Below are 23,128 nucleotides of genomic sequence, written 5' to 3' on the forward strand. Positions count from 1 at the left end.
TCTCTGATCTAGCTCAGATGGTCACCAGGACTTGCAAAATTGGAGATTTTATACCTATAACAACTGTAATAAAAAATGTGCTGCATTGTGCCAGGCAGAATGAAAAAACGGGCACAAAATCACAATAATAAAGGATGTCCTGAAGAATTCATTGGTGGATCTTAATGCAAGACAGATTTTATTCACTAAAAATGTGCTCTGGGGTGTTTCTCTTTTCCATCAAGGAAAAGTTAATTACAAAGTTCTGGGGTTAAATATTCTCTGTACATTTCTGGAGTATGAAGTGATAAATCCAGTGGTTGTTGACTACCGTTAATTATGTGTCTGAACATGCCAAAGTAATTTTCTGGGCCAGTTTAGTAATATGTCAATAATTTCTGTCTCCTTGAATCTCAAATTCTCCTAAAATCACAAAATAAGTGATTTTAGAAATGAGGTGACCTTGTGGAAAAGATGAAATAGAGACCAAAAAAAGCCAAAAAAACCCAAACCACCAAAAAAAACCCTCAAAAACCAACCAAAGGAACCATTCCTAAGTAGAAAATTTTAAATTATCCAGAGGTGCTAGAGGTCTCATTCCTGTCTGATAATGAAAAATTTGTCTTTCAGAGACCTGAGCAGTGGGAAACAAAAGGAAATTACCCTCTGACAGCTTTCTTTGTAGACAAAGAATTGGTAGCTCCTACTGGGCAGGTGTCCCCATTAGAATAAAACATTAATTAATGCCCTGGCTGGCAGGCTCAGCTGGGGAAAACATGGATAAATGAGCCTGGAAACTGCAGTGCCTTCTGGGCTGGTAATTGCGTGTCCCCACATTTATTGTAATTTGGGATGTGATTTTCCAATTGAATCCAAACCACTGAAAGGCTCTGGTTGTGGGGACAACACACAGGGATAATGATTCTATTAAAACACTCAGGGCCTGATTTCTAAAGAAATCAGCACCCTTATTGGGATCAGGGAACTTTTGGTAGCTTGGAAAATTTGGACTCATAAGTTTAGTGTAAAAACTGCCAAGAAGGAATTGTGTGAAAGCCATGAAGTGATGGCGACTGTGGGCACAATGAAGAGCAGCACCAAATTTTAAATGAACAATTTTGAGAAAAACTAGAATACAGGGAAATGTGAGAGGGGAAAATTTTTGTTTCCTTTCATTTTACAAGAAGAAAAAAAGAAAAAAATATTCTTTTTCTGGAAGTTACATCAGCAGCTTTGTTCAGAAGTAGAAAGAAAAATACAAATTAAAAACTGAATTATAAAGTTTTTAGGTAAGCTGAAGGCGAGTTGAATTTTTCACCAGGACAGATTGTCAGAAGAATGGAAGGACATGGAAAAGGCAGGTGGAATTAAAGCAGATCCTCAGAAGGGTTGGATGAAGACTTTCAAGGCTGAAACTCTGAAATGTCATGGCAGGGACACCTTCCACTGTGCCAGGCTGCTCCAGCCCCAGTGTCCAGCCTGGCCTTGGGCACTGCCAGGGATCCAGGGGCAGCCACAGCTGCTCTGGCAATTCCATCCCAGCCCTGCCCACCCTGCCAGGGAACAATTCCTCATTCCCAAGATCCCATCCAGCCCTGCCCTCTGGCACTGGGAGCCATTCCCTGTGTGCTGTCCCTGCATGCCCTGGGAATTGTCTCTCTCCAGCTTTCCTGGGGCTCCTGCAGGCCCTGCAAGGCCACCCTGAGCTCAGCCCAAAGCTTCTCCTGTGCAGGTGAACAATGCCAGCTGTGCCAGCCTTTCCTGCCAGCAGAGCTGCTCATCCCTCTGCTCATCCTGGTGTTGCTCATCTTATTTTTTTTAACATTTTTTTCCTATGAAACCTTTTGCAGCCATGTTTCCCACCAGCATCAATGTAATAATCACATAGCAAATAATTTAGCAAAGTGAAAATCATCCTGGTCTGAGGAATTGCATCATCAGCCTTGATTTCAGAGGGTGGACAGAAAAATAAAGACAACTTATTACTAATAAAATCAGAAAAGGATATTTCTCTTCAGTACAATGCAAACCAAAGTAGTCACTTTAATACTTTGGGGTTTTTTAAGCACCACAGAAGAACCAGGAAGGAATTTGGAGCTTTGAGCCCTGGCCCTGCATTGAGACATCTCTGTCTAGACTGAGCCTTACCCTGCTCTGACATATCCAGCAGATCTCCATGAAGATGGAGAAGGGATCTGCCTGCACGTAATTTCACAGTCAGGGTGTACCTGCCTGTGTTGGATCACATTCTCCAGGTTCTGCACCTGAAATTGTGCTGGAGAGATACAGTAAAAAAAGGGAAAGAGGTGAAAAATTGTGCGTAATGCTGCACATCCAAGCTTTGCAAAGGAAAAGGAGCTGTTCCATGGAATGGTTAGGAAAGCCTGGAACTGATCTCTTCTAGTATAAATGCCTAGAAGCAGAGCTTTGAATTTTTCAAAACAAACAAGAAGGAATTTTAATTAAAAGGCGTCAAGGAATGGCAAAATATCTTACCTAAATCTTGCTCCAGTTTTCAGTGAGTAAAGATTAATTTACCCTTAAATCACACAGAGTTTTCTGAACTGTTAAACATCTGAGAATTATGCAGCAGACATTAAAATCAAGTCAAGCTGCAAAACTCGGGAGATTTTTGTGCATCACATCCAGTCTGCAGAGTGGTAGAACACTTATGTTAATAGGACAGCACGAGAATGGTTGGGTGCTTATCTTTTTATTAACCAGGTTTGCACACAACTGAATGAATTCTGGACATAACCTAGCATTTGGGGAGGAGAAAAGACAGCATTACAATAGGAAATAAGAAGGAATTTTAAAAATGGAGAAACAAATTAAGTACTCCTTCTGATTGCATTTACTGTTGATTCAAATTTCACAAACCAGCTCTCAGGGAGTGTAATTCTGACTAATATTGAGCTTCCTCATAATTTTAAAATGCAGGAGACAATGGAGCCTGTACTGGGTTTGGGTTTGCATGGCAAGGCTTCGGTGAACTGCAGGGGTGGCTCCTCTGAGGAGCTGCCAGAAACCTCCCCCATCTCTGTTGTCTGCAATGGAATAAAATGCTTTATCTCCATTTGAGCACATAATTTCTCCCTTTATAAGTTAACAGCTATGAATATTTTATCATTATTAACACTTAATAAGATTAAAAGCAGCAGCAGTGGCCAGCTCCATGAGCTGACCTTTAATCACTGGCATTATGCATTATTTTGGAGATGTTTTAACTCAGGAAGGACTCGAGTTAGCACAGTTTGAAACATCTCCCTTACAGAGCACTGTGTCTAAAGCACACTCTGCACAGTGGAAGTGCCATCAGCTGCACTGCCTGAAGAACACACAGATTTGCTGTGCCCAACGTGTAAATCTTTAGTCTGACTCACCCAGAGCTTGTCTGGAAATTCCAGTTAAAATACACCCTTAAAATATATCCCAATCCCCCAGACACACACAGTACAAAAGCTGCTGAGGTGAAGAGCAGCAGCAGGAACAGCACCAGGACAAGGCTCCTGCAGAATAATTGACTTGTTGACAGGGATTGTGCTTCCTGGGGCTCCCTGGGGATCTCCAGGCAGCCTCTCACTGTGCTGAGCTGGCATTCCCTCGCAGGGAGCAGCCCTTGGGGCTGGGTTGGACAGGAAATGTGGATCCTGTCTCTATCCTCAGCTGATGGCAAGCCGGAGCCTCCTGGAGCAGTCACAGCTTGGGCAGCTTGGTCTGAACACCAGGAGAGCCACAGGGCAATGAATTTCACCCTGTTCTGCTTTTTTATTAGTGGACATATCACATTTCTCTGTCATTTACAATACAATTCATCCATATCTATGATATATTATATACACTGTATATCAGCACTGGGGTGAGAGCCCACCTGAGAGCTGCCCCAGCCCTGTCCCAGCACAGGGAGGAGCTGGAGCTGCTGCAGAGAGCCCAGAGGAGGCTCCAGGATGAGCAGAGGGATGGAGCAGCTCTGCTGGCAGCAAAGGCTGGCACAGCTGGCATTGTTCACCTGCACAGGAGAAGCTTTGGGCTGAGCTCAGGGTGGCCTTGCAGGGCCTGCAGGAGCCCCAGGAAAGCTGGAGAGAGACAATTTCCAGGGCATGCAGGAACAGCACACAGGGAATGGCTGCCAGTGCCAGAGGGCAGGGCTGGATGGGATCTTGGGAATGAGGAATTGTTCCCTGGCAGGGTGGGCAGGGCTGGGATGGAATTGCCAGAGCAGCTGTGGCTGCCCCTGGATCCCTGGCAGTGCCCAAGGCCAGGTTGGACACTGGGGCTTGGAGCAGCCTGGCACAGTGGAAGGTGTCCCTGCCATGGCAGGGGTGGAATGAGATGATCTTTGGGGTCCTTCCAACCCAAACCTCTCCGTGATTCCATGATTCCATGAGTTATCCAGGTCCAAGCCTGGCTGATGTCATTAATCAGCCCAAGAACCTGAACACTTCAAGTTATCAGGTGTGAAACTCTCCTCACCAAAATAATAATCCAGGCTTTGGGGTGAGGGATGATGAACAGGGGCCAAAAGTAGAGGGAAGTTGTGGATTCCACATCCCTGGCAGTGCCCAAGGCCAGGTTGGACACTGGGGCTGGGAGCAGCCTGCGACAATGGAAGGTGTCCCTGCCATGGCAGGGGTGGGATGAGATGATCTTTAAGGCCCCTTCCAACCCAAACCATTCTGTGATTCTGTGATAATTCCTTGCAGACATTAACTACTAAAATATCTCCTCAGTCTGAAGTGAGGAGGTGACAGAGCCCTGGGGTTCAGGCAGAGCAGCCCCTGCCCCGAGGCTGCTCAGGCTGTTCAGGGAGGATAATCCCAGTGTGTGGGACTGGGGGCACAGAGGCAGGATGCTCCCTGTGACAGCCCCGAGCCACACGCTCCTTCCACACCTGCTCCTTTGGGAGTGTGGGAGTGTGAAAAGAGGCAGGGGAGAGGTGAGGGATAAAGTTAGATGGAGAGAAAAGGAAAGAGAGACTGTTTTAGGAAAGGTGATGGGCTGGGTAAGACAAGAGAGAAGGAAATGAAGAGGCTGTTAGTAAAATTAATCCACAAACATCAGAGGTTTATGTCCAAAAGGGAGACAGAGGAGTTCTTTTTATTTATTTTTATAAAGGGAGAGGCCATGGGGCATTCCCCTGGGGTCTCTCACATTTTTGGAGGATGCAGCCTCCCTTTTTTATCCTAATTTCCTGGCTTCATTTCCCTTCTCTCTTTCCCCATTGGCTGAGGTATTTGAGAGGCACAGACTTCTCAAAACGCCTGATACCAGAGATTCCCCTCTAATGCATAACCCTCCCTTTTAATTTTTAATTCTTATGGAATTTAGGGGTTTTTCTTCCTCATTGTTTCTTTCATCTTCCAATGTCTAATTTAATTTATCAGCAAACCTAAAGTTTATTTGTACAAGCAAATATATTTTTCCATTCATCAATCAGTAGAATCCTTCCCATTGTTTCTTTTATCTCCCAGTGCTAGTTTAATCTACCAGCAGACCCCCAGCTTGCAAATCTGCTATTCCTCCCAAGGCTGAAGGTGAGGGAGAGGAGAACAGGATGGGAGAGGGGGACCAAACCCTTGGCAAGGCACAAGGAGCACAATAACTCCAGGATTTTGGAACCAGGTGGCCTCACACCCCTGTCTTACCCATTTAACACATATTTAATCAGATCAACTCCATCCTTAATGAGCTGAGCACCTCCCCCAGGGATTCCTTTGCTTATTCCTGCATAGCTCCCCTGTGGAGGTGCTGGTTTCCCTCTGTTGGGGCTACAGGGAACACAAAAACCCCACTTAGACCCCGGACCCAAATTTTCAGTGGGCTGAACTTAGAGACATGAACACCAAGGCTGTGTCCAAATATCCACACTTGCACCATTTCTGCTGCACATCCTATTATTGCCTTCTTTAGCTCTGAAAAGTTAATGGTGAAGATAAACCAAAAGCTGCTTTGCCTCAGCATTTGTCTTTTTTATTACTTTTTTCAGTTTGGCCCAAAAAGTTCTGTGCAAGCAACCAAAAATTCTATTTTCTCTCAGGGAGTAGTAAATGGGAGGTATTTTCAGGTATTTTTCAGTAGGACAGGGAGGTATTATCATTATTAGCATTCTTGCATTCATCTGACACATTACTTGTTCTTTTCCAACATCTCATAGCTTTTGAAGATTTTCTTCTTCTTTTTTTTTTTTTTTTGAGATAGATATAACAACAAAAGGTTGCTAAAATTGGAAACTGTGTGAGACACTTTGGTATTATTCAATCAGAGCAAACCTGACACTGCAGACAGTTCTTGTTTAAGAATTTTCATTGAGGGAACATGATCACAGCACAAAACAAAGAAAAATGTCAGTTCCCCTTGTTCTGTGTTCATCATTTAAGTCTCACAAGGTACCCAAGGAAATAGGTTCAGGTTTGAGATGTTTGATCTGCTCTGTATAGTTATGAGTTATTTTTATAATGCATCAAGGCAAGTAATAAACAAAACATCTTTTATTAGATCATTATTCTCTTAAATAGTTTAAATAATGGCTCTTAGATTAGTTCAGGCAATGCTTCTACTTATATTTTTCATCAGAAATCCTCAGTCTGTAAATATTCTTGTATGATTCTTATTGAAATTTGGAATTTAATGCTACAAGAATACGAGCAACCAGTTGAGATTTTCCCTTTGGGGGGCACAGAAACAATGAGCCCATAAAAAACCCTACATATGCATTATTAACAGCTGAAAAGATTGGGTAAACATTTTTAAGCCTCTTTTCTATAGAGATTCTCCTCTTTTGGGTTTCTACCAACTCTTTTTTAAAAACAGGGTAGCTGCTGTTATCTGAAGGTAACTTACATTTCTCCTATTACAATTCAGAATATATTCATGATTTATGCCCTAAAAAGAAAAACAGCAGTTTCTTAAGAGTTTGATCCAAAGGTCTCTGCATTGGTAAGAACATTTCCACTGAAAATAGAGCTTTTCAGCATGCATTAACTGCTCACAGCCACCCCACCTGCAGCCTGCAGATTTCCATGGCAGAGCACACATAAGATTATCCACTCTGCCTTGAAGACCTTTTGCTGAGATGTAATTTATGCTGGTTTGTCCAAGCCTAAGTAAAAAGCTTTCAAACCTTCTCAGTGTAGCATCCCTGCCTCACTTTGTTGCCAGGATATTCTCCTTGATTTCCAGGGAGAACTTACACTTGCTTAATTTCACAGTGCAGGCAGGAAATGCTGGCTGTAAGACTGAAATCCTCCACTGCAATTACCTGCATCCATAATTTGTCAGAACATCCAAGCTGAGCTTCTCAAAAGCAGGCAGAACACGCAGCTTGTTGGCTGCAAAACACAGGAGTGGAAGCTCTCATGGTGTTCAGTCAGCCCAACCCATTGTCTTGGAATAGATGTATTTTTACTGGAATGTGAGGGAATCAAAGAAATCTTTTGACTCCCTGTGGGGTTTTTGTAGTGGGAGAGGAAAATTCAGCTGTTGGAGTTCACCCTCTAGAGCAAAGGAACTAAGAAAATATAACTGCCTTTAATCATGTAATCACAGCACAACATTGCTTTGCTCCCACTTTGCTTCTGTAGGTACCCAAATTTATTTATTTTATTAACCTAAGCCAGAATTGTTGCTAAAATAATCTGCATCTCCTGACACTGTCATCCCTGTAAGTTAAGGGTACTCAAATTCCTGCAGCTCTGAGGTTTCAATGCCAAAGGCAGGGTTTTTAATAAGTTTTCAGTTTCATGTTCTCTGCAATAGAATTTTATAGTCTAAAATTGTGAAGTTCTTCAGGTTAAGTAAAACTGAAAATCTGAGACTTGCTACAGCTTAGATCTTACTTCAAATGTCAAAACCATAAAGTCTGTCTGTCTCTCTCTCTCTTGCTCTCTCTCTCTCTTTTCATAGATATGAATATTCTCTCTCCTGCAAACGCTCTCTTTTTTCTCCTTATCTTGTTCAAATTTTATTTTATTTATTTATGGTCTGGTAGATACAAGAGCATTAGTAACTGTTCCTGTTTACTGCACAGCAGATAGTAACATTTATCTGCTGATTCTGCACCTAAAAGTATTTCCTACACTCAGAACCACCACACACCATCCCCACTGTTTAATATGTGAATATTTGTTCCTCCTACTTAGAGAATGACACTGCATTTGCAATGGGTTTAACCCACAATTCTGTGAGCTTTGTCCCTTGAGTCTGAGGGGACCTGACAAGCTCCTCTAGAACTGCTGCTCGATTTTCTGCTTGGAAAAAACCAAAGATTTTTCCGTCTATATTTCACAGACCAAGTGTGAATGATGAGTAAGTTCACCAAAAATTATGAGAAATGTAAAAAAAAAAAAAAACAAAACTCGATTCTAGAACCCAGGGAAATAAATTCAGTTCCTCCTGCTGCTAATGCAAATTTCCTCCATGAAAGACATCTTAGAGCTCCTGAGAGTGTTTTATGAGGTCTGAACACATTAATGAGCCCAACTCACCCCTGCTGCTCCATAACCCCGGTGAACCCAGCTCAGGCACTCCCTCCTTGAACTCTGCTCACTCCATCTATTCAAATATTGTATTTTAAGCTCATTCCAGCTGATGCAAATTGAAATCCCCTCTTGTGCCAAGCACAGGATATTCCTATAAAATACATTCTGAGCCATTCAAGTGCTGGGATCACTGCAAGGGAGTGCAGATTAGTGCTCAGCTTTGAGGCTGAGGATGAAGCCAATTTGCTGGAGATCACATAGTGCTGGCTCCTGCACAAAATTGTCTTTATAGGCTCTGCCCAACACTTAATTTTGGAAAAATAGGGGGAAAAAGGCAGTTGGGACTAGCCTCCTTTCTTGGGACAGGAAAGACAGAAAAGGAAAAACAAACAAGATATGCACTTTTCCTATTTTGGGACGGGGAGGCAGGAAAAGCAACTCCCACAGGCTTAGGCGGGCCTTGCAAAAAGCTTGAATTCTAGTAATAGTAAAATAATGCAATAACACAGAGTATCTCGTTGTTCAGGGCCCTAAAGATGGGCTATTAAGCTATTTTTTTTCCTTTGTTGGGTATGTTTGCAGATAGAAATGGAAGTTCCTACGGCATTTTTCCAAAGGAAGAGCTCCAGCTCCTTCCAACAATCCCTCTCCACCTAAAATAAGCCCTGCTTTTGAGAACTGAGTGTAGGCTATTGCTGGAATGAATAGCACATAATGAGAGCTGCATTTGCCTACACACCATCGCCCCAGAACCTGTGTCTAATTCATTACTGCAAAGCATTTGGAGATGTCACGAGGAGGAAAGACACTCCATAAAATTAAATTCTATTATTCTCACTTAATAATGTTTCCAACATGAAACCATCTTCATGTAGTTTGAAAAGTAATTGAAGATATCCCAAGATAGATTACTCCGAGCTAAAATTTCCAAAAAGGTTCTTCTTCGCTTCTTGCTCATTGAATTTGTACTTAGTGATGGAGGAGCTATTGCCTTCAAGGATGTGTCAATTGAATTACCAGGGATTTGCTACTTCAGAAGTAAGAAAGCTTCACAAAATGATGTGTAATGGATGTAATGGATTTGAGCTCTGATCTACAGCTGATGAAATACTGTCAGAAATTTCAGCCATAGTTTTGGGTTACCTCAGCAGTTTCCTGGTGTGTTGGTGAACCTCTGCACTTCAGGAGTACAAGAGATGTTTTATTACAAGATATGTTGGAGAGATGGGCAGAGAAGAGCTGTCTGAAACTCAACCAGGGCAAATACAGGGTCCTACACCTGGGAATAAATAACTCCAGGCAGCAGCACAGGCTGGGGGTGACAGGCTGGAGAAGGATGTGGGAGTCCTTATGGACACCGAGCTGTCCCTGGGCCAGCAGTGTCCTGGGGGCAGGAATGCCAATGGGATCCTGGGGGGCATCGGGATGGGCATTGCCAGCAGGTCAGGGGTGATCCTGCCCCTGTGCCCAGCCCTGGGGACACCTCTGGGTGCTGTGCCCAGCTCTGGCTCCTCAGCACAGCAGGGACAGGAGCTCCTGGAGCTGAGCAAGGGCCTGGAGCAGCTCCGTGCCCAGGAAAGGCTGAGGGAGCTGGGGCTGCTCAGCCTGGAGAGGAGCCCCAGGGAGAGGGGCCTCAGCCCTGCCTGGCCCTGTGTCTGGCCCTGTGTCTGTCACTGTCTGTCCCTGTGTCTGTCCCTGTGGCTGTCCCTGGCTGTCCCTGTGTCTGTCCCTGTGTCTGTCCCTGTGTCTGTCCCTGGCTGTCCCTGTGTCTGTCCCTGTCTATCCCTGTGTCTATCCCTGTGTCTGTCCCTGTGTCTGTCCCTGTGTCTGTCCCTGGTGCAGAGGTCAGAGCAGGCCCAGGCTCTGCTCCAGGCCCAGCAATGGCCCCAGAGCCACGGGCAGGGCCTGAGCCCAGCAATTCCCCTCCCAGGAGGCACAACTTCTGCCCTGGGCAGTGCCCAGCCCTGAGCAGAGCCCAGAGGGGCTCTGGGGGCTCTTCCCTGGGGACATTCCAGAGCCATCTGGACACAGCCCTGTGCCCTGTGCTCTGGGATGGCCCTGCTGGAGCAGGGAGGTGGCATCAGTGACCCTCTGGGTCCCTTCCAGCCTGACCATTCTGTGACCCTGTGAAAATAAATAAAATTATCTCATTAATTAGTGCCAGCTGAAGCCAACAGCCACTGGAGAGGGAGTTTCAGGATGTGCCCTTGTCCTTCCATTAGAAAATCACAAGGAGTTCATCCACTGTCCTGTCCAAGAATATTCCATTATGAGACAAGTGACCTGGGAACTCAATGTTTTGATTCCCATCTGGAATTTGATTCAATCTTCTCCTGCTTGACATTGAAAATGTTATTTTTGTGCTGCCTGGTTGTCAGCTCAAAACTCCTGACGTCTTCTTGTACCCCTGTGACAGAAGCATGGCAGACTCTGCAGCACAGGCTGTCAGACAAGGAGAGTTTTATCCAAAAGTGCCTGACTTTCTTTGGCTGAGAAGGGAGTGACGTGAGAGCCACACTCTCTATGTTGCCCCTTTAAACCCATAAATGTTGCAACAGCATGACAATAATTTGAGATTAAATTCAGTTCAAGGCAGGACATCACAGCCTCAGGTATTGTAGGACTGGGCAGCCACTCTTTTGTCTGAAGGAAGTTGATAGAAACGATATTGCTTTCAAAAAATAAAAACTCCATTAGAAAAGGACAGTTTGCATCTTCTTTTTTACACCCTCGGTTGAATGAAAGACCTCACAAACAATGCAAAAAATACAAAGCATGGCCCTTTTTGCTAGTTGAAGTTATCATGCTTCACTTAATTTAAATTTCACACATCCCTCCTTGCACCACAACATCGCCTATTGCTGGCACTTTGGAAAGTTCACATCATTTCAAGTATGAAAAGCAGAATTTGTGCTTTTCAGGCACCCAGAAGTCAGTAACCGTGTGAGACATCCACACCCAACAAGAGCAGGGTCTGGCTCTGCTGCTCCTCTGAGTTTGTGGAAGATTTGGGTTCTTCACCACAGAGCAGGCACTGGCAGCAAGAGCCCATGGATTCAAAATGCCCTGCAGAAATCACTCAGTGCTGACTACAGAGCTATGAAAAACCTGAAATATGAGTACCACTGTGTTAGGAGAGATAAAAAATGAGTCCTCCTTTTCTTGATGTGTTTTCTGAGGTGGCAATTCTTGTTTACCCAGCAATCTCCAGAGGAAATACAACCACAGTCAGCCCTTAAAGGCAACTCCTGTCCTGAAATGAAACACGGTGTTGTTTGCCTTTTTTTTTAATCTTGTTTCCTTTTGTTGTTTGCTTTTTTTGTTGTTTTGTTTTGTGGTTTGGATTTGGGGTTTTTTTTTGAAGGCAGCAAATCTCACTCTGCTGTCAGCCTGTGTTCAAACTCACATCTGCTAAAATCAGGAACAAAAGTATGTTTTAATGTTTGATTCTCCCCCAAGTTAATCTGCTAGAACTCATTCTGTCAGAGAGGGTGGAATTCCTTCTTTATCTGCCATCAAAAAACAAATTTCTTAGAGGTGTTCTAGCTCCCTTAAAATATTCCATTTTGAAGAAACAGATGTGTGGAAAAATTATCCTAATTTCCAGACCTTCATGGGTGTATATGTGCACATCCTCATGATCATTAGAAAAAGGGAAAAGGACAAAATTTTATATAACAATTTCATAGAGTCTGAAGTTAATTGATAACAGTACCAAAGGTTAATTTTTCAATAAAAGTATCAGAAATTAGATGTAATTTAAAAACTTTTAGTATTCAGAAATTGGATGCATACAAAGATAATTTTATCTACTAAAGAAGGAAGACCAGAACTTCAGTAGTCCTGGGCATTTCTTTTAAGAAAAGTCAAATAAATTCAAAAACTCTAAATTTGTCCTTTGATATTATATATTATACCTTTACTTTAAAATGAAATGCCATTCAAGTCTCCTTTGTCATGAGAATTCATCATTAGTAAAATGTATTTAATAATGAGCAAGAGGAAAGTAATAATATTTAATATCAATTTGTTATTAGTCTAATAAATACAGCCCTCCATCTCCAGGGCTCAAATTGATCTTTCCCAACTGTTCAGTCCTGATAAAGTTTGAGTTCTGTAGCAAAAGGAGGTGTTTTAAGGTCACATTATAAATCACCACAGACACAAATTCCTGATGGTTTTCAGAGTGCTGTGCTTTCCTTTGATGATTAATGCCATGCAAAAAAAACTTTCATAGAGGACCTTTTTTTTTGTAAAAAAAATTACACTCTTGTGCTACTTCTTTCTTCCTTCCTTTCTTGTTTTTTTTTTTTCATGAATCTGATGCTGGATTCTACATTATCAGCATGGCTTAGGGCATTGTCCTCACTCAGATCCAGGACATAACCTTAAACCTTTCTTTTCATATAAAATGCTCTCAGGGGTGTATGAATGCACTTCTGAAGCATTATCTGTTAGTTGCATGAATGCCATTAACTCCTATTACTGTGACATTTGAGCCTTTTTCTTTCTTTCAGTAGAAGCCCAACTTTGTGAAGTGCAAGTAGTGGCTTGTTTAGCACAGAAAATATTTCTTAGGTTTTTGTGCCAGATAAAATCCAGGACTGGGATAAGGTATTTAGGAGAGAGGAGGGGCTGTGAGGGGAAGCTGAGGGAGCTGGGAAGGGGCTGAGGCTGGAGCAGAGGAGGCTCAGGGGCCCTTGTGGCTCTGCACAAGTCCCTGGCAGGAGGGGACAGCCGGGGGGGTCGGGCTGTGCTCCAGGGAACAGGGACAGGAGCAGAGGGAACGGCCTCAGGCTGGGCCAGGGCAGGCTCAGCTGGGCCAGCAGCAGGAATTTGCCCATGGAAAGGGTGCTCAGGCCTTGGCAGGGGCTGCCCAGGGAGCTTGGCAGTGCCCATCCCTGCAGGTGTCCCCTGGAGGTGGCACTGAGTGCTCTGGGCTGGGGACAAGGTGGGGATGAGGCACAGCTGGGACTTGATGACCTTGGAGGGCTTTTCCAAGCTCAGGGATTCTGGAATTCTGAAGTAGAGGTGGACTGACCTCAGCTCCTCTGGAATTAGGATCTGATCCGGCCTTTGAGCAGCCTGGAACCCTTGCAGCAGGCTCTGCTTATGTGACACCCAAAGGTCCTTGGCACATTGTCCTGGCAAATAACACCTGGCAGGGACAATTCATGGCAAATGAAACACAAACCCTGAGAGGAAGCCCTGAGGGAGCTGGGGGTGCTCCCCTGGAGAAAAGGAGACTCAGGGGTGCCCTCCTCACCCTGCCCAGCTCCTGAAAGGTGCCTGTGCTCAGCTGGGGCTGGGCTCTGTCTGCAGCAGCACTGACACAGCCAGAGCACACAGCCTGCAGCTGCACCAAGGGAATACAGGTTGGAGATCAGGAAAAAGCTTTTTTCAGCAAGGGTGATAAAGTTCTGGAATGGCTGCCCGGGGAGGTGGTGCAGTCCCCATCCCTGGGGGTGTTTAACAAAGCCTGGATGTGGCACTGGGGGCCAGGGTTTAGTTGAGCTCTTGGGGCTGGGTTGGACTCGATGGTCTTGAAGGTCTCTTCCAACCCAGTGATTCTGGGAATTCTGGGAATTCTGTGATGCTGTGAATTCTGTGAATTCTCAGCCTGTGCCTTTCCCCAGTTCTGTTTTTAGCACAGACCCAGTCAAAGGGAGATGTCACCACTCTGACTGCTGTCCCCAGCAACTCCAGCAGTTACTGAAGGTCACCAAAACCCTGCACCTTGTCCCAGAGCAAAGGAGCTTCTGTTTGGGGATACTGCCCAATGAAGTCACATTTTTGTGGAAATTTTCTCCCTTACTGAGGTTTTTTGAGGAAAAAAGAGCTGAGATCTGCTCACCCATGGCCCAGGAGAGCCACTCTCACAGCCTTGACACAGGTGGAGGGGTGGGGAGGTGGTGCTCAGCCACCACAGTGATCAGAGGGGTCACAACAGCCCCACCACATCCTCTCAAAATTGGAGTTCCGAGAGCTTTGCTGTTTTCATTCTGCCCAAACTTTGGCTCTGAAATCAGGAGGTTGGGCCCAGCCTCTACTGCTGTAGTTGAGTTGCACTTTGAGACATTGGATTTTCACCAAATTCAAGGACTTTTGATTGACCAACCTCTGTCTCAGATACAAATGTCTGAAATGAAAAGGAAAAAAAAATAAACTAAAATAAAATAATGCAAGGAACAAGAGACAAAGACCATCAGGTTTGCTTGGGAGTCCCTCAAGTATCTCAGTTCATCTCAGTGTCAGCCCAGTGCCACACCACACTACTTCAGCTCCCATAAAAAATCTATTTATTTCCAAATAAGTGCTTTTTTCCTGCAGTGTAAGTGGTTTGTGGGTTGCTCTTTTGTCAGAAAGGCCTAACACACTGGAATATTTTAGCAGAGAGTGAAAAACAGGGGAGGGTTTCCTCCTCCGTTATCACTTTGATGGAATAATTTCAATTTCTCTAGCTAGATACACTCAGATAAATAAATACAAGCTTCACACTTCATAGTAGGAAAAATTGAGAAATTACAAGGGAAAAAAAACCCCAAAGCCCACAGAGGTTCAATCTATTTAGGAATGAAGTTAAATCCCTAAATAAAACAGAAATATATAAGAGATGAATGTCCTCCCCTCACATTGCCATTTGCACTCAGGTGTATTTCTATTTCTGTATTACATAAATATATATATATTTGTTTTTCATTTTGTCTGTTCCCCCAGGAGAAGCCCCAAAGAGAAACAGAGATGGCCAAATTGACAGAGTCGATGAGTGAGTACAAATAGGAAGTTCAACCACTTTCTTTTTCCATCTGTCCCACTCCCTCTCATAAAGCCACAAACCCAGAAAGCAGTGCTTTTATCCAGGGATCTCATTCAGCCCTGTCTTCACTCCCAAATTCATCATAAATCATTCCACTCCTAAAATAAAACAAAAGAAAATAGGAATCCCCAGAACAAGGGCTGCTATTTTCTTCATGCACTGCTTAAATCACATGTATTTGGGCTTAAATCCAGCAAAGATCCTGCTCCATGTTTGACTTTGTAAGCCTGAGGGGTTTTTTAAAATAGAATGTAACTAATTGTGGATTTAATAAGTGCCTAATTTACTTGATTCATATGCTCCTTTACAAGCTTACAGAAGGTCACTCTAAATCCAGTGCAATTATTCAGGATTGTTGCCTGTGCCACATTCATCCAACAGGAATTATGGCCAGAGATGTATCTGGAAAACTTTCCATTGGTTTCTTTGGTTTGTGTTGTCTTAAATGTGTGCCAGCAAAAAAGAATTTGTATTTTTGCCATATTTTGGGATCTACATAATGGAGTAGTAGCTTTTTGTAGCTGAGAGACTCAGGCTGGATAATTTATTTGTGGACAAAATCTGGAGACAATTCAGGGTGAAATCCTAGTAGATCACTGCCTCTTACCCAAAATTTATCAGCTTCAAAGCTCATGGAAGCTTAAATTAATTGACTCAAAAGGAAGAAATATTTCACTCTGCTTAACCGGAGACTACAGAAAGACATAAGCACAGATATGCACAACTTGTTTATATCAGAAATTTCTTTCCAGTTACTTTTTTCTGCTTCTGTACAGAAGGCCTGTTCCTAGGGCAGCACTTCCCTGACTTTTTACTCTCCCAAATCCCTTTGTTATCTTTTGAAATCATTCCCTGTATCTCCTTACCTGTGTCACTGCAGGGCAGAGCCACCACTACAAGATATTAAAAATATATTTCACTATCAGCAACAGCCAATCCCCCAAAAAGGTGCTGCAGCCCTGGGAGATCTCAAAGATCTTCTTGTTCCAACCCTCCTGCCAAGGGTGGTGGGCAGGGGCTGGGATGGAATTCCCAGAGCAGCTGTGGCTGCCCCTGGATCCCTGGCAGTGCCCAAGGCCAGGTTGGACACTGGGGCTGGAGCAGCCTGGCACAGTGGAAGGTGTCCATGGTGGCACTGGATGAGTTTTAAGGTCACTTCCAACCCAAACTATTCTGGGATTCTCTGATTTTATATTGCTGCAGTACATATATCAAAGTGTAAATATATATATAAATAAATAAGTATAAGTATTTCTCCATGGTGCAGCCAAGCCAGGGTGGTAAGAGAGGAAATCACAACATTACAGCTTAGCAAGGCCCAAAAAAGGACAATGCCACCAGGCCCCAGAGGAGCCCTCTGCTGTAAGAATGGTCATTCTGCTCCTTTACTCCCTGTGGATGTCCAGCATCACCCCTAGAAGTATCCCAGGACCCATCAGGTGCTGCTGGATGTTGGATAGATGTGTAGTTATGTCCTGATGGATGGAACAAAGGAGGAACCTCTCATCAAGGGTGAAAACAGATAAATAATATCTCTCATATTCACTAGGGACTTGTTGGACTTGGCACAACCCTTCTGAAACAAGGTGAAGGAATATTGCCAAAATGTGTTAGGGGAAAGCAATCAGACCTTCTGAGTGCTCTGAGGAGTCAGAGGAGAGACCTCCAGAACACTTTGTAACAGATTGGGAACAAACCCCAAAAATGTCCTGTGCAGCTCCTTCTTTGTGCTTGTCCTACCAATTATTTTATCTGACTTCTTTGAGACAGAATGGTGCTTAAAGGGTTTACTGCTGCTTTGTGTAAGGATTTGTTCATATTTCATGTGAGGCTTTTATGAAATTTTCAGATAATTTCATGGCATTTTAAAATATGTTTAATAAATCCTAGACAGTGTTGCAAGGTGTAAATAAAATTCCTAGTGAATGTATAGCAGTACTTATTTTAAAGCTGGTGCAGAGTAAAATGAGATAAATGGAGTGGATAAATGGACCTCTGGCTTGGACTGCAGGACCTTTTTCTTGGAACTGAGAAAATAAAGAAGGGCATTCAAGGCCTGAGAGGGTTTCAGAGACCTGAAGAAATGACTTGACCACTTCTCAATATAACAGAATTATTACTTGCCTTCCTGTTTCGCTCAAGAGCTGCTCTCCTCTCTTCCCTCTGTTCACATCTTTGCACAGCCCCAGGAAAAATCAATCCCCTTCCCAGCACTGCTCTGTATTTTCACTCTCTCAGAACACCCTGCTGAAGTTGCCAAGCACTGCTCTCTGCCCCTTCCCCTCCATAAAGATTTTCTGGATGTTTCTGCACTAATCAAAGCCCCTGGACCTGAGATTCACATCACATCACACACCAAGAGGGAGATTGAGGGAACACTGATGCAGAGGTTGTTCCAAGGCTGTTTTTTTGGTTTGGTTTGGTTTGGTTTTTTATGGGGTTTTTTGCCAGCAGGAATAAGTCCGTATTTTTGTCACATTTTGCATTTCCATTCTCAGAGGCTCTGTCACATTGTAGGGAACATTGGTAAGGACAAAAAATTGCATTACTGTTATTTTCTGTCCTCTTTCCATAGAACTTTTATGGTGATGGAAAGAGATGAGGTATCATGGCAGAGCCTTGTACTTGAGATCTGTTTTCCTTGAAAGCTGAAAAAAAAAAGTGAGGGGAAAAATCATTTTAATACAACCGTTAAAGTACAAACTAGCAAGAAATGTTCTGCTAAATTTTTCAGGATAGTCCCTCAGAGCTGATACAGAAGCAGAAATGAATACCAAATAACACCACTCCTTGCCTCAAGTTATTATTTTACAACTCTTGCACAGAATTAATAGAAAGCCACCACAATTACACTGAGCCCCAGGGAACTGTCCAAGAATTCCTTTATAATGCTTTAAAATCCATATGCATTTTAAAATTTCTTTATAGCCTGAATTAGTCAATTTTCCTCATATAACCTCAGAATACTTAAAAACTGAGAATAACCATGAAGTCAAGAATGAAATTATTTTCCTTGCAACTTTTGTTTTCTTCCTTCCCTGTTGTTCTCAAGCTCCCTACGCCCCAATGATCATTTTTAACCCAAATGCCATCACCAGTCCTACAAATGGCTAAAGCCCAGCAGGGAAGATAGGAGAGCAAATATTTAACAGCAGAGGAAAGAATCAAATGTTCATCCTGACCTATTTGTCCAATTAAAAACAATTATTAAGAGAAACATTTTCTACAAAAGTCTCCAGTCCTCAGGAATGATCCTCATTGGGAATGCTTTGTGGAATGAGCACTACAAGATGTTTAGTGAGTAGCCAAATATGTTCGTGTATTTAAGAAAAGTCATTTTGAGGCTGTCAAAGTTCTCAGCTTTGCAGAAATGTGGACCTGGTGTGCCATGAGCAGAGGGAAGCTGCTCCAGGCTGGGAATGGATGGGAAAAGGGCAGGGCTGGGTGTCTGACACTGACATCCAGCTCAGATCTGCTCCCCCAGCAGGGACTCAGCAGTGACCAGCTCTGCTTGCTCTGCTGCCCGGTCACTCCACACACACACCTGCCTGAGGACAGCCAGAGGCAGCAGAGCTGCTTTAAAATAAGGTTGTTCCTTCATTTGTTCCAAAAATGTGAGCTCCAAATGTCCGTGGATGTATTTCCAAATGATGAACACTGAGACCTCAGATGACTCCAGATAAAACCTTCTGAATTATGGATACCACAAATTTTACTCAGGGAGGGTAGAAAGAATATAAGCAAACCTGAAGGAATTTCAGGAGCAGACAAAGCCCAAGAGAGAGTTGGTTTATCATGAAGTGCTTTTCCCTAAAGGTTTCTTTTTCTTGTCTGTGGTGTCTGAGCCTGAAGTGTCCCTATTGCTCTCTCAGACTTGTAGGGAGAATTTTTAAAGAGAAAAAATGCTTCTATTTTGATTTACTTGAAAGATACAGCATTTCCAGATTTACATATGCCAGGGTAGTCTGGAATTTTTGAGCAGTTCTGATGATTTTGAATTAGTGTTTTATGACATGTAAGAATGTTTGCTGTATGGTACATTACAGCAAATACATATCCAACCTTCTCTCTGGCTATAGGACATGGTAAAATTCCTACTTCCACCTTTTTTCCCCCTAGTATTACACCTTTTATCTTTGCCTTTTGTTCAGTTCCCTGGGCTGCATCTACAGAATTGTTGGCAGGAATTTAGGGGGAGAGTCTGCCCCTAAATTAGGAGGAGAGTCTGACCACAGGTGAGAGCCCACCTGCAGAGCTGCCCCAGGCCTGTCCCAGCACAGGAGGAGCTGGAGCTGCTGCAGAGAGCCCAGAGGAGGCTCCAGGATGGGCAGAGGGATGGAGCAGCTCTGCTGGCAGGAAAGGCTGGCACAGCTGGCATTGTTCACCTGCACAGGAGAAGCTTTGGGCTGAGCTCAGGGTGGCCTTGCAGGGCCTGCAGGAGCCCCAGGAAAGCTGGAGAGAGACAATTTCCAGGGCATGCAGGGACAGCACACAGGGAATGGCTCCCAGTGCCAGAGGGCAGGGCTGGATGGGATCTTGGCAATGAGGAATTGTTCCCTGGCAGGGTGGGCAGGGCTGGGATGGAATTGCCAGAGCAGCTGGGGCTGCCCCTGGATCCCTGGCAGTGCCCAAGGCCAGGTTGGACACTGGGGCTGGAGCAGCCTGGCACAGTGGAAGGTGTCCCTGCCATGGCAGGGGTGGCACTGGGTGATCTTTAAGGCCATCCCATGAATCTGAGATTTTAACTTTTCATGCTCACACCAGGACTCAGTGGTGCAGCAGTGCTGCCCTGTGTGAGCACAGCACCCCTTGTGCAGGTGCAGAATCAGGCCTTTAGGAGCTGATCTAAAGCCTGGCTTTCATCTCCTCACTCCAGAGCCCTGATTATTCACTCTCAGAAAGCATTGCTAAGGACAAACCTCCAGCTGAACATTTTACACTGGTATCAAGTGCCACCCATTTGTTACAAAGTGCAGATTCTTAAAATGCAAAATTCAAACGCAAAAATTCCAAAACACCTAGAAAACTTATACAAGAAGACATTTGCCTGTGCTTTGGGGAGTAATTTATTTTGAAAATATCCAGATATCCTCTGGTTATCTTTTTTTTTTTTTTTTTTTTTTTTTGAGGTGTGCCAGGAGCAGACAAGGAAGGCTGTTTTTCCCACAATATGCATTTTTCTTATCTCATGTTCTGTTGTTACAGTTATTACTGGAGAAGAAGTTTTGTACCAAATATTAACCTACAGATGGAAGTGATACATCTAATTATTGTTGATTCAGTACTGTTTATGTAGGTTGACAACATTTATTTCCAACTTAACTCCCTAAATCTTTGGTCAGATTTGAATTACAAGTAAGCAGAATATGTATGATTTTATTGTTGTTGTTATTTTGCTTGTTTCAGCAGAAATTGCATACAATCAAAAGAACAGAAAGGACACTGCTATTATTGAATGAAAAAACAGTTTATTCTTTGAGGCAAAGGTCAGGTTTTGAGGGGAGAATGAAATTCTGAAGCAGGAATTCATTATGCAGGAAAGCAAGAATTTTATTGTCTCAGTGATGCACTGACAGGGGCCTAGAAGAGCTGTGAACTTATTTATGCAATAATTAACAAAGGAAACTTGTCTTAGGCAGGAAGATGATTGACAGCTTTTCCAGTCCTGAGTATATAACATTGTGAAGAGCATTTTCTTGGCATTCTCTGAGCTTTTAAGGGTCTTATCTTTACCTCTTCTCTGCAAGTGTGAAGGACAAAAATTGGTTGGTTTTTTTCCCTCAAATGAAAACCAAGACTCTCACAAAGTCATTTGATTCTAGCAGCTTGGATTTTTCAAAAACATATTAAATTTTGATAGCACTGCTAATATTCCTTGGCTAAGCTAAAAATCTTTGTGAAAATTAAATTCCAAATCTCAGGGATGAGATAACCAAGAGCTGAATTATGAATGAAGTAAAAATTTCTGGTTTTCTAGTTAGAAACAGTGATTACATATAGCTACACTGGACTTCTTCTCCTTGAAACAGAGTATTTCCTGTTTCTTCCACCTTTATATATATTTTCCTTTCTTTTTATTAGCTCCAGGTCACCCATTCCTAAATCACCCACTTCTAAAATAGAGGCTGCAGTCAGACTGCCACTCTTTCAAAATTCTCAGTGTTCTTTTGCATTCCTGTGGCCCACAGCAGGGTCAAGCTGGGTTTTCCAGTCCCATCCTTCCCAGGACAAAGTGGGATTTGATTCCCTGCTGCATCGAAGTTGCTTAGGTACAAAGCTTTTAGATAAAACACTTTCCTATCTTCCCAGGACACTGCTCTCTACAATCCCAATCCATGGTTCCTATTGCACCAACACCTTCTGAAGGGAAAATTTGTAACTCTGGATGAGTTGTGGTATGAGATACACTTAGGAATGAGATGGTCTTCAGAGGGCAAATATATGCCCAGGGGGGTTGAAAATTATAATGAATTTAAGCATGTGCAGAAATTTAATATTGAAAGCTGAAGTCACTTCAGATTTTAAGGATCAGATTTTGAGGACCTTGGTCAAAAATGTCAATTAAGTGATTTAAGCCTTTACTGAGACATCATTTACTTATCATACCCAAATAATAAATGTATGTTCAATTGTGGGCCAGGGAGAATTGCCCCTTTAACTATCCCTGGAAGTGTTCAAATCCAGCTTGGAGCAGCCTGGGACAGTGGAAGGTGACCCTGCCCCTGGCAGGGGTGGCACTGGATGATCTTTAAAGTCTTTCCCAGCCCAAACCATTCCATTATTCTATTTGGGGCTTAGTTTCATAATTTAAATGCTCTTCTAATGCAGAGCTTTTTCTACATTTTATTTAACATCCACTTAATTCTTCCAGAGGTGCCAACCAACTTCTTTAGCTGGAGAGGTGAGCATTGTGCAGTGCTGGAAGTGCAGCCTCCAGCTGTAAAGAGCAGGAAGTTCATACTCACTCAGGATAAAAAAAGTCATTAAAAATGTCTAATGAATTGTCTCCACAGAGAGCAGATCAGTCAAATTCAAGGGCGAAAAAAAGGATCAATATTTCTGAAAGCTGTAGAAACCTTTCTGTCCCGGATCAGCCTTATCAAGCAGAGAAAAGACCATAATGGATTTTAGTTCTAGGAAATAGAATGTGAGGGACAGCAAAGAATGATGGTTAACATCTAAGGGAAAAACAAACCAGGGGGGGAAAAAAAAAAGCATTTAAGACGTACAGGTACAGCTGTTAAACAAGTAGTACCATAAAGTATTGGATTTTTAAAACCTTAGCCTTTGAAAATTGTTTGCAAAGGTGTCCAGAATCAATGAGTGGAAAATATCATAGAGCATGGCAAGATAAACTATTTGATGTGAAAGAGAAATGTCCAGCTTCATTGGAAAAAGGGCCCAGTTGCACTTTCCAATATAAACAATGAGAGAAAGGTTTTTTCAGGGTGTTTTGGACAGATGTCTTTTAATTGCCTTTTAATCAGGTATTAAATTAATCCCTGAAGCTGGACTATGTTCTCCCTGTATTTTTCACCTGCCTTCATTGCTCTCCAAACATTTGACAGGGGATAACAGGGACGATATTACCCATATTAAAGGCAAATAGTGCCTGGAAGTGTGTGCACAGAACACATTAATTCAAAGTGTTATTGCTGAGTGACTGCCCATACTCACAGCTCAGCCTCTTCTAACTCTATTTACCACTATTCCTTTCACCATAAAATATCTTGAACTACATGGAGAAGAAAACCAGAAAGACTCCAGTGAGAGTCATTCCCCACAGTGAGAGAGCTGTTAAAATATAAACCAACAAGAAGGCAGAGACCTGCAAGATCTGTCCCCTTCTGAGGGA

The 23,128-nt window shown here is 43.2% G+C and overlaps 1 protein-coding gene across 2 annotated transcripts in view; it reads left to right on the forward strand.

The window, feature by feature from the left end:
- The window catches only part of KCNJ6 (potassium inwardly rectifying channel subfamily J member 6), a 159,633-nt gene that overhangs the window by 37,328 nt on the left and 99,177 nt on the right, over positions 1-23,128 (forward strand). The window contains exon 2 of one of the 2 annotated variants that reach the window (XM_064406473.1): positions 15,174-15,222. The exons of the other annotated variant lie outside the window; for it this stretch is intronic. Coding sequence (XP_064262543.1) covers positions 15,198-15,222 — 25 coding nt within the window. The 5' untranslated portion in view covers positions 15,174-15,197. The remainder of the gene's footprint in view (positions 1-15,173; positions 15,223-23,128) is intronic. 2 annotated transcript variants of the gene reach the window in all.

The sequence above is a fragment of the Passer domesticus genome, chromosome 2, assembly GCF_036417665.1.
Source record: "Passer domesticus isolate bPasDom1 chromosome 2, bPasDom1.hap1, whole genome shotgun sequence".
NCBI lineage: Eukaryota > Metazoa > Chordata > Aves > Passeriformes > Passeridae > Passer > Passer domesticus.